Source organism: Emydura macquarii, unplaced genomic scaffold, assembly GCF_026122565.2.
Source record: "Emydura macquarii macquarii isolate MOO-44397 ecotype Brisbane River unplaced genomic scaffold, CSIRO-AGI_Emac_v2 contig_3470, whole genome shotgun sequence".
In the NCBI taxonomy this organism is placed as follows: domain Eukaryota; kingdom Metazoa; phylum Chordata; order Testudines; family Chelidae; genus Emydura; species Emydura macquarii.
Genome location: NW_027133607.1, coordinates 6782143 through 6796801, shown reverse-complemented (window position 1 = coordinate 6796801; position 14659 = coordinate 6782143). Strand labels below are relative to the sequence as shown.

The following is a 14659-nucleotide window of genomic DNA, read 5'->3' as shown; positions in this document are numbered from 1 at the left end:
TAACCACTTCGCCACACTCCCTACCTACCTGTAACAGAAGGACTGCAGGCAAATATCTGAAAAATAAGCATACATAGTGGAGGGAGCATACTATACACAAAGACAGATGACTTGGCCTTTTTAAAATTTAAGGTTTCTGCTATCCCCAGCTATGAAATAATATAGCATATTAAGTGCAGAAGGATGGTCTTGTGGTTAAACACACAGGATTGGCAGACAGTAGGCACAGGTTCTGTTTTGCAAGACTTCTTGTGTGAGCTTTGCAAATCACTTAATCTCTCTGTGTCTTAGTTTCCCCACCTGTAAAATATTTCATGCAGGTTTTGCCAACTAAACTACCTGGTGTTTGTAATGCATCTGGAAAACCTTGAATGGAAGGCAATATAAATGGAGAGTATTATTAATATTACAAAAAGAAGGTCCCCTTCCTCTGAACCATCTGGTAAAGGCTTTACCTGGCGGCAGGATACCTGACCCAACGGACACCATCATCCAACTCCACAGATGTAGAGTCGTGACGTTTCTTGGATTTCTAGTGCAGCAGGCATTGCACACTCTGATAGCTGACAAAATGACTGGCCTATCCTCAGATAGGTGACATTTCAGAATTTAACTGAATACTGGTATTACTCTGAAGGGCCAGATGGATGCATACTTTTATTACCTCAGTATCAAAGACAGTGTACAGGAGGTGAAGGAGGGCCCTGGCTAACAGGGGGAAAGCTGTGACACCCAATAAGAGCTCCTGCTGCAGTCTGTCTCCCGGCTGTCTGTCTTCTGACACTAATACAGTGGGATAAATGAGGCTCTCAACCAACTACACAGTGGATTCTATCCGTGCTGTGGGAGTTACAGACAAGACAATGAAAAGCGAAACCATCCAGGACAAAAACATTGCACTCTAAGCTTTTAGATCTTCTGACATGCTGCATGCACCATTCTGCCTTTTTACACAATACTGCTTTAATGGCAATACTTCTTATTTTTGGACAGAAAGATTCAGGAAACATCTTAGCAGCACAAGAAAAGCTTAGAATACCATTAATCATATTATCATGTAGCAGTTATCCACATTATTACATATTTAAACTGCAGGTGTCTTATTGTTGTGTTCAATCAAATATTTAGTTCTGAAGTAACCATCCTCTCCAGAACTACATGCCACCAAATGCTAAATTAAAGAACTTAATTAGCAACATGAATAAAATGTCAGGCTAAAATTTAAAACCGAATTTTAAATCTCTCTTGCTACATTGTAGCTGCACAGACACATCAGGATGACACTGATACAAAAGTGAAAGCATCAAATACAAACAAACAGGATCAGAAACTACACCTCACTGAGCAAGACTGTTCTAACATTCTGACGTACTAACGGTTTTCTTAGCACTCAGACACCGAACTTTAAAGAGTCACCAGATGCTCCTGAACTGATGATCTCACAATGTCTTTTTATTTCCTTCTTAATTAATATTGAAAATACAAAAATACAAAAAAAAATCTGCATATTCAATGTCTCTTGTTATCCAAGATGCCACTAGCTGACATTGTACAACTTTATGTCACACACATAATAGCATAAAGCATTAACAGTGAATATTTCTGGGAAGCATTCATATATCTAGAGAAAAACAAGTCAGGTCATTTGAGCTGATAGACAAAATTAAAACTGTCTTACATTTTTCACAAGGATGACTCTCCACCACAACATATACGTACAAATGTACATATGTATGCATGCATGTAGACAAAAAGATGCACAAACATGCTATAAGAGTATGTGTTATCTATGTGAAAAATTGAAGAGGCATGTGATACCTTGCATAGGCATTAATGCAGGTCATTCATCTTTGACTGCATTACCTGACTTCACTTCTGCCACTAATCCGCCTTCTCACAATGTCTTCCATCCTTCCTAAACCCTTTAAACAAACATTGCTTTTAAAAATGAACTTGCCAGAGAAATGTTTCTTCTTCCTCCTCCCAAAAATGTGGAATTTCAATCCTTAAATTATCGCTGCTCAAGAACCAGGATGGGCACAATTTAGTCATAGGCCAGTAAAAGTGTCACAACTTTAAAGTCCACTGTCTTACAACCATACACAGCAGGTGGTTTGGGTGGAGGGGCTCAGTCCCCCAAATCTATGTCTGCCGCAGAGGTGTAGTGCTTCTGGAGTGGTATGGAGTGTTGCTCCAGCATCTTAAAATACCGGACATCGCTATGCTCCAGCATGTCAGAAATAGCCACAGTGCTCTCTCTGCCTGCCAGTTCTGGTTCACTCCCGGCCACCCTACACACGCACACCATCAAAACTACCTGCAACTTGTAGTCCATATAGGGCAGGGTTCCCTGCCTGGCTGTCTTCAGGGTCTGCACACAAACTACCACAAGGCCAGGTAGGTGACTAGATCACTGTTATTTATCCTCTCCATTCCTGGCTTCCCCACCCCCACCCACTCCTTTTATATGCCCTATTTTACTTCATTTGGTTTGGCATTAAATTAAAAACAGTGACAAATAAAATAAATGACAGGACACCACTGCCAAGTTGTTCAAACTAAGATTTGACCTGAACATTAAGAACGGCCTCATATATGAGGTGCCCAGAGGTAAGAAACTTCTCATTTTTTTAGCAGGGATGAAAGGAAGATTTCCAAACCTCACCGTGTTGTCCAAAACTTTACAAATTAGAATTAATGCGCCAGATGCTTAAAAAGAGAATTAAATGATATTTATCTTAAAGGGTTTTTAAACCATGTCTCATCCTACTCTACTAGCAGAAGAGTCCCTCTGAAGACAGTGAGAGTCTTGCCTTCTTGAAGTGTGCAGAATCAAGCCCTTCAGCTGCAAGCAGCGCAAGCCAACGGACAGTGGCAGGGATCAGGAACCGCTGCGGCAGGGTGAGTGTGGGGCAGGCTCACCCTCTAAGCCCCACCTTAGGGGCCCTCTCGTCACAAAGGTCTGGGATAAAGACAGCGACCCCCAAACACATTGGAGAAGGGGCCTGAGACACCCCTCAGAAAGCAGACTCCTCCCCACACGTGCACTGAGGTGGCAATCTCCCCCCAGCCCATGCGCCTAGCCACCACAAAGAACATTTTCACCAGCTGCCTATGCTTGTGCCCCTGCAATTCAAGAAACAGGAGCTCCATACAAATAGAAATAGAGGAGAGTCCCAGCTACTCACAGCAACCCTTCACCTATTTCCAGCCCTGGATAGGCACAAGATTATAGAGTTTGAATTGCTGTCATTTTTATGTATAAAAAAGCTATTTTAGGTCATTTCTGGGAGGGATTTATGGCTCCCTCTGACCTCTGCACAGTCAGGCTTCTAACGACTAAGTTTCACAGGTGGAATATTACAAGAAAGAGTCCCAATAACAATGTTTAAAGCTCTCTCAATTTGATTCTTCCATCACGTAGGGGAGACACTCAATGTGTGTGTGCAGTGGGGTTGCATGTGGGTTGTCCAATATAAAGGTTTTCTCAGTTTTAGTTCAGAATAACCAGCATAACGCACTCATGACTTCCCCACTCTTGAAGGATGCAACCATCACAACCTCTTGCCAATGAGGGAAAATTACTTGCCTTGTAATTCTGCTTCACTGAAGGTAACATTTTGCAAGATTCTCACTCCTGGGCCTCTGCTCCCTAGAGTGAGACTGACAGAACTGCCAAAACTCAAAGGCTTTTTGGCCGTCAAGGACAATAGTTGCTGTCATAACGGGTTAAAATCATTGTATTGTGTGTGTGCCCCGAGTCCATGTTGAGAAAGGAACAAGTAACCAATTTATATGTGATAAATGAAAGAATCTATTGAGAGTTGTTAATTGTGCTTTAAGGTTTTGTAACCAATTATTTTTGTAGTTGTTTTTAGTTATTTCTGTAATAGATAAGGGGAAGTTGTTAGTTTTGAGACAAGAAAGTATGAGTTATGAGCCACATGTGGGAGAAAACTCAAAGGCAGCAAAGAACCCTGGCCTGACCGAAAAATGACCGATTAAATTCGAAATAAGGGGAACTTGTGAACCCAGCAGTTCCAGGCCCATATTTGGCAACTTTTAATGGGCAAGTTACACCTGGTCAAGGATAAACTCCTGGCCTAGGGATTCCTCAAGTAGGGACCGACAATGTGACGTAGAAAATGCCCGTAATTGGTTTGGCGGACGTATAGGCTGGAGCGGAGATAAAAGGGTTGTCAGACAAAGCAAAAATGAGAGAGCCGTGTCGTGAGGACCACCGAGCCTCCCCAAGGGTACACCAGAATCATGCCTGCAAGAGGGTCTGATCAGCCATCCTGTCTCTCTCCAACCTGTTGTAATTGGGCTGATAACCCGTTGGGACTTGTCCTGCGGATGATAACCTGGGTGTGAATACGATAGAGGTTCCACCTGGATAAAAAATAGAGCTCTAAATAAAAAGACCAGGTCATAAAATATTTGTTGTTTTGCTGCAGCTGAGTTCATCTCTGTATGTGGTGAGTAGTGAATGTGAATGTAAAACTAGCAATAACTCTACTTGCATTCCAGGAGTGATTGTGATTGAAACTGTTGGAATAACTGCTTTTTGTACATGCTTTATAATTGTTAGTTGTTTTCTTTTTTTTTAGTTTTATGTGTGTTTTGAGAGTTTGTAACAGAATAAGGGAATAAGATTTGTAGTAAAATAATTTGTTTAAGTTACTAGTTGTTGTATTAGTAAGTGTTGTGTCTAGAATGTAATCATTGTATTCAATTTTTGTTGTTTGTAATCATAAAAAACAAAAATGAATCAGTAAAAGAAAGGTTCAATTTAAGTAGTTGTAGCAAGTTAATAAATAAAGGCTATTAAATGGTTAAGAATCTGAGTAAGCCTGTCAAATTTTTCTAGGAAGTTTGCTAAGTTTTCTAAGTTAACATTTCCAAGCCTTACATTCTGTCTTAAAAGGGGATATAGACGAGCCGCCTTAGTGTCTTAAAGCACCCTTCAAACTGCTCCCGTAATTTAGGAGGCCGTTTGTCTCTGGTAATCTTGATAACCTTATAAAACACGGCACTTAGGTACGTCAGTTGCATGGCTAGAGCATGAACTAGGCACTCTAGGCCACAAGCTTAATCATTGTCTCTAACATGTTCCAGTCAGCTCTAATTGCACAAGGTTTTTAAAATTTGTGACTGTCACCAGCCTGAGGCTGAATATTCCCCATCTGAGGTTTGAGCAGGTATGATAATAAAGGGAAGGAGGGTTAAAATCCACATCTGGGAGAGAAAGAAACATTTCTATTGAACATTGAATCTGCCTAAGGAATTAGAAAGAGGTCCAGGGAAAAGAGATTAGTTGGCGAAGAACTGGTAAGCCATTCAGAACTACTTAATAAGTCACTTACATGATATGTGCACAGTTATCGATACTCATATATGTAGGAACAGTTCTCACACGCCACTGTGCAGTTAAACAGGACAACAACAAAAATAAGATGTGGAACTTTCTACAGTAAGGGTAAAGCTTGTCTGTGCAGAAGACACAATTTTCTTGGACAGGCCAGCCCAGGACCATGGTATGAACTCCCCCAGGGACCATCACAAACCTCTCCACTTTCTGCTGCAAGTGAAAGCTGCACTTACTTGACCTGGCCTTTTCTAGCAAATATATAGCAATGTGTGCGTGGGGGGGAAGGGTGTTTCTTATATATGTAAATTCTGAAACAAAATACCCCACAGCACATGCTTCTCTTCCTGGGGAGAAGACACGAGAACAAACATGTGACAGGTAGGAGTCACTTTGCTCAGTGCACTACTGGAAATTCTTCAGCTACTTCAGTCCTGACCATTGTATAAAAAGCTCTGTAGAGCAGAACAGGAAAGGTACAGCAGAGTACACCACAATTTAGAACAAAAGTGGAGGAGTCTTCAGAGAAAATATGCTGGCAGCAGCCCCAGCCTGAGTGTCTCCGCTGACTGCAAGGAAGACATGATGACATAAGGAGACAGGTGGTTTCAGTTGTGACATTCTATGTGACAGAAAGATGTGACAAGGTAACAACACTGAGTAAAACGTTACTATTTGAAAGCGTTTGATAACATCATTTGGTAACTTGGCAGGTAACTTTGTGTCACCTCTCCACGTACCGTGAAGATGAAGCCAAAGATGACATTGATTGGTGGGTTTTATGCGCTTTTGGACCTAGCAGTCCATTATAACAACACAGACATTTACCCAACAATAAAGACAAGTTCCAGCACAGATGCTTCTTGAGCCTCTGTATGAATGAATTTTCTGCCCTCTGTCATCAGAAATTGCTATTTTAAATTGAGGCATGACTGTTTGAGAGATCCTTACCTGCAAAACATCCTGGATCTTCACCCACACATCTGCCATGTCGTACAATTTGATATCACCATCATATAGACTGGATGGAGAGGCCACAGTCTGCTGAAGATGTCCCAGGACCACAGAGTGAGCAGCAGCTACAGCGTTGAATTTGTCAAAGAGAAGTTCGAGCAGTTCCAAAAGTAACCTAGAAGGGAGCACAAGTTCACTGAAGACCATAAAGCATTCTGATAATATGGTAATGGAGGCCATACAAGTACTTTAGATGGACAGACTGGGGGATGGGGGGATTATCAGCCTTCTTCCCCCCTCTCTTAAACCGAGGAAGAATGTAAGTCTCATTTACTTCCAGACACAAGCTGAATGTAATACAGTACTCAAGAGTTTTGGATTTTGGGATGAATGATATGGAAGAATTTAAAAACCCTACATGAAAGATCAGAAACCAGAGGTATCAGAGCTTATCAGCTGTGTCAATCAACAACATTTTATTATTACACATAAGGTGTTATGGCTATAACCTCATCTAAATGTACAGCACATTATCTATTTTTATGGCTTCTTTACTGCCCGATTATTGTAATTAATGGGCCGTGCAAAAGCCTGTAACTATTTTGTGGCTAGACAAAAACCTTCTCTTGACCTTACTGCACAAACACAAAGGGTAAAAGAAGGATGTTAACAACAGAAATGTCTATTCCACGTGGCTTACTATATAATGTAATCCTTCAAATGTATCCCTCTAACTTAAGAACCACATGGGAAATTGCCAGAGTTCTCAGACAGGGTGTGCAGCTAACACACATTACCAGTGTCAAATATAGAGCTCAGATAGTGAACTAGAAAAGCTTTTAGATTACACTGAAAATAATGAATGGACAAGTCTAGGAAGGTAGTGAAGCACGGTATGACAGGTCTAGGGCTTCTCTGTACATTACACTAAAAATAGAGATGGACTGAAACAAAGTGCCTCATTAAAACAACTCTGCCCTTTAGGAAGTTTGGATCTTGAACTGAACTTTCATTGCTGTCCCCCCCTTTGAATAATGATCTGTTCCAGATCCCAGACTCAAATACCTTTATAAATAACAGAAAAGTTCAACTCTGGACCCTGGTCTGAAATTTGCAGCTCTGGCCTTTCTCAGATGGAACAAAATAACAAATACTGTACTACAAGGCAGTTCCATTTTGTGGGACCAGGAGCTTTTCCATTCATCTTTAATATTATGGAAATGCCCACAAATTAGTAGTAGGTATAAGTTACGGCCTGCGGACAATGTAGAACAGAAATACTGTTACAGAATCCCCTTACAGAATGGGACAGGCAACCTAGTGACAGAGGATGTGGAGAAAGCTGAGGTACTCAATGCCTTTTTTGCCTCTGTCTTCACAGACAAGGTCAGCTCCCAGACTGCTGCACTGGGCGGCACAGAATGCATATAGCAACCAATAAGAACCGTTTTAGGGGAAATCATAGAATCATACATTTGTATTGGTTGCTAACCATTAAAACATGTTGATTTGCAACTAAATATAGCTTTTACATGATTTGGTTCTTTTTTCTGCAAACCAGGAAGACACACTATATCTATACACATTTATTTCATCAATTATAATGTTTAACATACATTTTACGCACACACACAGAACCAGTGTATAACTTAAGCAATTTTATAGCTTAACATTCAGATTCTTCATTTTTACATTCAGTTTATGTTAGAAAACAGTGACTGATGCATTTCTTATTTACTAGATGATTAATTTTTTACTTATAATTTGTGTCAAACTGCTTTTGAATGGAAATTGGAATTTAATTAAAATACACAAAAACAGCATTTTAAGATGGTTTTATTTTACTAATAAAAATAACCTTAATTAAACTGGATACATAAGACAGTAAACAGTAAGTTTATCAAACCTGAAACATAGAGCTGAAAGAGACCTCAGGAAGTCATTAAAAGTCCAGCCCCCTGCACTGTTGCAGGACAAAGTAAACCTAGATCATCCCTGATAGGTGTTTGTTCAACCTGTTTTTAAAAACCTCCAATGAATGGGATTCCACAACCTCCCTTAGAAGCCTATTCTAGAGCTTAGAATATTTTAAGCTCTATTCTAACCCGTAGAGTTAGAAAGTTTTTCCTGATACCTAATCAGAATTAAAATGTTTGGCATTTAAAAACTAGCTTCTTTATTAAACAAAGGCCATATTAACAGCAACTAGTGAATTGAATTGATTGGTTTTGGTCACCATGACCGTCAAGATTTTAGAACTAGTAGATGTCATCCTATCCCAACTATTCTTTTTCTTCTTCCAATCTATGAATAAAAAACCTTTATCGTAACTTTTTCTTCAAGATGTGTTCCTCTGTCCATTCTCAAGTAGGTGTGTATGCGCACCACAAGAAATTTTTCTCTTACAAGTAACCACAGAGCCAGCTCTAGCGCCCTGTGCAGTGGTGCATGTGTGCGCCAATACATAGGGCACTGCCAGCTGTTAGGATATAAGTATATAATGTAAGTTTGTGTAAGTATTTAGGCCTGTGTATTTGCTTGAGATGGGATTCTGGACCTCTGGGCCTGCCTGAAAGTCAAAGTCTCTGAGCTATACATGTTAGCAAATAACAAAGACATAGTGTGTTCCTCTCCTCTTGCCTCTCTGCAATTAAATGGGTTTTTCTTTATTACTGTGAAAAAAATAAGGGATGCAGTCAAAATGTTTCAAGGCATAGTGAAGGTGTAATATATGAATGCACAAATGAGGGAAAGCTCTGACTCCTCTTCAAGACAGATGTCAGAGCAAAACCAAGCAACTGGCTGGGAAAGCAAGGGACGTGAAGGGAGGTGTTAAAAACAAACAAACATAGGGCCATAAACTGACCATGGCCAAGATGTGACACTGCTCCCTGCCCCTCCCATGGGGTATAAAAGGGATTGTACTAAAGCCCACAGACCCAGACCCCTCAAAATGGAACATGACCATATATTAGAAGACGTGGAACCGGGGAGGGGGGGGGGGTCGGGAGGGGGGCTATCAAGAAGGATGGGAAGAAGGGATTGTGCCAGCGTATGGAACCATGCTCAGGGAAAGAGGGAGTTCTGTGGGTGTACAGAACTAAGATTGGGGGAGAAGGAAACTCTATCAGCGTATAAAGAAATAAGCCCAACAGGTGTGAAAGGCTTGAATACGGTTATGGTCTTAAGCTTGTCAACATAACCCTCAATAAACCCTTCGTGGAGTGCCTGCAGATTGGACTCTGGACTGTTGCTTTCCAGTGAACTGTGTCTGGGAACTAAGAGAGGACGGGGCAGGGGAGCCCTAACACCATCCCACCTCCCTCTCAATTCCTTCTTGCTGGAAACTCCAACTGTGGGAAAGAAAGATGGGTTGTGGAATGAACATGAGCAACACATCTCGAAGAACAATAGTTACAAAAGGTACTTAACCGTTCTTTCTTCTTCAAGTGCTTGCTCATGTCAATTCTCAATTAGGTGACTTAGCAGCAGTATCCCTGGAGGTGGGCAGGAGTTTATGGACATGTGGATTGCAACATCACTCTGTCAAAGCCAGCATCATCCTGGGTCTGCTGCGTAATGGCATAGTGGGACACAAAAGTATGCACTGAAGATCAGATAGTGGCTCTACAGAGGTCCTGGATTGGGACCTGAGCCAGGAAGGCCGCCGAGGGCACCTGCGTGCTAGACAAGTGAGCCATGAGTGAAGCTGGAGGTGTGATGCCCGCCTGCTCATTGCAAGCCCAGATTCAGGCTGTGATCCAGGACGAAATTCTCTGGGATAACACCGGCAGCCCTTTCATCCGCTCAGCGACTGCAACGAAGAGCTGCGTGGACCTGCGGAAAGGTTTAGTCCTATCGGTGTAAAAAACTAGGGCTCTCCTGACATAGAGTGTGAGTAGTCGCCTCTCCTCATTGGAGTTGTGGGACTTTGGAAAGAAGACAGGTAGGAAAATAGCCTGGTTGATATGGAACTGAGATATCACTTTTGGCAGGAAAGCCAGGTGCAACTGCAGTTGGACCTTGTCCTTGTAAAAGACTGTAAGGAGGCTCAGAGGTCAGAGCCCTGATCTCCGAAACTTGTCTCGCCAATATGATCACCACCAAGAATGTCATCTTCCAGGACAGATGTAGAAGAGAACAGGACACCAGGGGTTCAAAGGGTAGTCCTTTGGTAAGCCTGGAGAGGACCAAGTTACGGTCACATTGGGCCCCGCACAGGCATAAAGAGCTGTTCCAGGCCTTTGAGGAATCTGGCTGTCATCTCATGTGAGAAGACTGTTCTGCCTTGTACAGGGGGATGAAAGGCCGGGTGTACCTTGATTGATGACAAGGCAGATGGAACAAGTAATCCAAAATAGCTTGGATAGAAGCTTTAGACAGGGAGACATTGTGAAGAGCTGATGAGTCAGCTGGCCATGGTCCTGATAGAGAAGATCCGGCTGTGACAGAAGCGTCCAAGAACAGGCTATGGACAGATTGAGCAGCATCCCGAACCAGACCTGGCACAGCCATGCTAGGGCTATCAAGATGACCCATGCCCTGTCTCTCTTGATTTTAATGAGGGCCTTGTGGATCAGGCTCACAAGGCCGTCCGACCAAGACAGAAGGAATCCATTGGTCAGCGAGCCAGCATCTAGTCCCTGCAGGGAGCAGAACTGCTCACACTTCGTGTTCCTCCCATTGACAAGTAGGTGCACTCAGGGAACGCACCACTCTGGAAGATGAGGATGACCACTTCCAGGTGTAGGACCACTTGTCGCAAGAGAAAAAGGTCTTGCTGAGGCGATCCACTAAGGCATTCATATTCCTTGGGAGGTGCTCAGCTTCCAGGTGAATGTCGTGAGCCATGCAGAAGCTCCATAGATGAAGGGCCTCTTGACAAAGGTCCTGGCCCCCCTTGCCTTTTGATATCGTATTTGAGGCTGTATTGTCCATCAGTACTTGAACCACCATGCCAGAGAGTTGAGGCTGGATCACTTCGCATGCCAGTTAGATTACCCTGAACTCCTGAACGTTGATAGGCAACACCAGTTCGTCCCTGACCCACAGGCCCTGGGTTTTGATGGTATCAAGGTGAACCCCCACCCTAAATCCGCAGTGTCCGATACCAGCAACAATGTTTGCCATGGAGCCGTGAAAGGTACCCCTCTCATCACATGATGCAGCTTTGTCCACCATGATAGGGAGGTGAGTAGGCCAAAGGGGAGCACTACGAACTGACAGTGCTGCTTGCTGACCACAAAGCGTAGGGACCTCCCCTGTGGCTATAGAAGATGGAGAAATGGAAATGGAAATAGGCATCCTTTAAATCGAGGGCGGCGTATCAGACACCTGGATCCAGAGAAAGGATGATGGAGGCTAGAGAGACCATGCGGAACTTCAAACTTCTTGAGGTATCTGCTGAGGCCTCATAGGTCCTGGATGGATCTCAGGCCTCTTTTTGCCTTTGGGATTATAAAGTATTGGGAATAAAAACCTTTCCCCCTCAGTTCTTGAGGAAAATTTTCCACAGCTTCCACTCGTAAGAAGGCTTGTACCTTCTGGATGAGAAGTTGCTTGTGAGAAGTGTCACTGAAGAGGGATGGGGAAGGTGGGAGTGAGGTAAACTCAAGGGTATACCCGGTTGCGACTGTATTGAGTACCTAATGGTCCAGTTTATGGTAGTCCAGGCCAGTAGGAAAGGAGCGAGGCGGTGTGAAAACAATAGGAAATCTGGATCCTGGGAAATGGCTGGTAGGTCGCCCTCAGGTGCACCTTCAAAAGGCCTGTTTGCCCTCAGGGTCGTAACGGCTCGAGCCCAATTAAGGAGCCACCGCCGGGGACTGGCCCTGGCCCTTTTTATGGCCCCCACTTTCTCTCTTGTAGGAGTCTCCTCTAGGCTGGCCCACAAATCTCAGCGGCTGCTGGGGCTTGAAATGCCTCTGGCAGACGATGGAGTATACAGACCCAGGGGACATAATGTAGCCATGGAGTCCTTCAGCCTGTGTAGCCTGGAGTCCATCTAGTTGGCGAACAGAGCTGCCCCAGTAAAGGGGAGGTCCTGGATAGACTCTCCGACGAGAGGCCAGATGATTGGAGCAACAATGCCCTTCTCATTGACCCCGCAGATGCCATGTTTCTGACCGCTGACTGACGCATCTGAACTGCCTGAAGCGAAGCTCTAGCTACCACCTACAACATCCTCAAATTCCTGTCTGACAGTTTGTGGCAGGGAGTCCAAAAATTCCTCCAATGACTGCCAGATGTTAAAATCATGTCTGCCCAACAGGGCTTGCTGGTTAGATATGCGCAATTGCAGGCTTGCAGTGGAATAAACTTTTGACCAAGAGTCCCAGCTTTTTTGCATCCTTATTTTTTGGGATAGAACTCGCCTGCCCTTGCCTGTCCCTTTCATTGGCTGCTGTTACTACCAATGACCCTGGGGAGGGGTGGGTGTACAAGTACATTTGTGGGATCAGAGGCAGGGAGGCAAGGTCTGCCACAGGGTCTTTGCAAGTTTCACCACACCCTCATGGACCGGGCAAGGCCACCCTGGATGCCAAACAGGTCATCCACAGGTTCTTTTAGCTCCTCCACCTTGAGCCTATGTTCGATGCCACCCATTTGGGCAGCTCCTGGTGAGCCTTGAAGTCGTCAAGTGGGATTATAGTGGAAGGTCCTGCCATGGCTTCATCAGGTGAGGAGGAGGCTGGTAGGGGCAGAGGATCAAGGTAGTCTTCCCTAGCCAGGGTAACCCCTTCTGGGTCCGCTGAAAGAACCTCCTCCTGGTCAGATTCCACATCCAGGGTCAGTGCCAGATGAATAGCCGCCGATGACTGTGGCAACGAGGCTCCAGACAGGGAATATCCTTGGGAACCCATGGTCAGGAGGAAACCCCACAGGTTCCAAAACTGCCATGGCCTGGTCCATTGGCCTTGAGGCCATATTCCCATTGGGGGTGCCATGGGGCAACCCGCAGCAATGTCTTTTGGGCAGGATCACTTCCTCCTCCGCCAAGTCCGAACTGTGCCTCGGTGACCAGGGAGGTGCCGAAGCGGCTGCCCTTCTGCACTGTAGCGGGAGTGTGGGTGCTCTGATGCTGGGGAGTGGTGGGGGGAACCTGAGCATCTCACAGTTGGCTCTTTTCCTTGGGCTTCCTGTATGGGTTCAGAGACCGGGACTGGGAAGATGGAGAACTGTGCCAGGAGCCCAAGGACTGGTGCCGGGGCTCAGGAGACCAACAGCGTCAAGGGACCAGTGTGTCGTCCCTCCGTAGACTGGTGCTGAGGGACTCGAGTCAGAAGTCTGACTACCCATGATGTCATTCTACAGACCGGCACCGCAGGTCCAGAGACTGCTGGTGGATCGGAAACAAATGCCTCAGTGGCGGTAAATGCTGTGGAGGTCTCATCACAGGCCTCCCCCTCGAAGGCCCCATGGATTAAGGTGGTACTTGGTCCCGGTGCCAGGGCCTTCTTTCTCCAGGCGTCCAGGGCACAGGGGTGGCCAAGAGATCTTTCATGGTTTGGAAAGCCTCCAGTGTGGTGGGAATCACTAGGTGCCAAGGCTCTTGCCATTCCCAGGAGTCAGCAACGGGGTCGGGTTAGGACTCGAACCCCAGATGTGTGAGGACATCCATCTCAAGGATCTGCAGAGACAGGCCGCCAGACATGGGTCTCGCTTGGTCTCCCATGCTTTTCCTGACCTTCCTCAGTGACAGTGAGCATCCTCGTCCAGCGTGTGCTGTCTTTGGTTTCTTCTTTGGCACCAGTGATGTCGATCAGTGCCGGGAAGACAATGACACCGGGGGTAGAAGGGCGCTCTGCGCCAAAGCCAACGTACTCGGTGTTGAATCCAACAGCCTGGCTCTGATGTTGGCCTAAGCATCGACTCCATTAAAAGCACCTTTAGTCTAATGTCCCAGTACTTCTTGATACGGGGCTGGAAACGTTTACAAATTCTGCATTTCTTCTGCACGCGAGCCTCTCCCAAACACTTTAAACAGCTCAGGTGTGGGTCGTTGACTGGCATAGGCTTTTTACAAGAAGGGTGGAGTTTGAAACCCAGAGATCTGGGCACGCCTCATCTCTGGGCAAACTGAAACTAACTAACTATCTTCTATCTATCTAACCATTTTTTTTTTTTTTTTTTTTTTGTAAAACTAAAACTATATACACGAAGAAAACGAGTCCACTAGGTTGGAAGAAACTTGCCATAGCATGAGCGCTGCTGCACCGTCACAGGCAATAAGAAGTAAATGAGAGGGAGATGGGCTGGCAGTGCCCTATATACTAGCACATACACGCGCTGCTGCAGAGAGATCTAGAGCCGACTCTAAGGATATCACACTAGGGG

General features: G+C 44.7%; 1 protein-coding gene across 8 annotated transcripts in view; it reads right to left on the bottom strand.

The window, feature by feature from the left end:
* Positions 1-14659, bottom strand: part of EXOC4 (exocyst complex component 4) — a 542063-nt gene that overhangs the window by 459375 nt on the left and 68029 nt on the right. For all 8 annotated transcript variants that reach the window (XM_067534924.1, XM_067534925.1, XM_067534927.1 and 5 more), the window contains exon 7: positions 6320-6497. In XM_067534924.1, coding sequence (XP_067391025.1) covers positions 6320-6497 — 178 coding nt within the window. The remainder of the gene's footprint in view (positions 1-6319; positions 6498-14659) is intronic.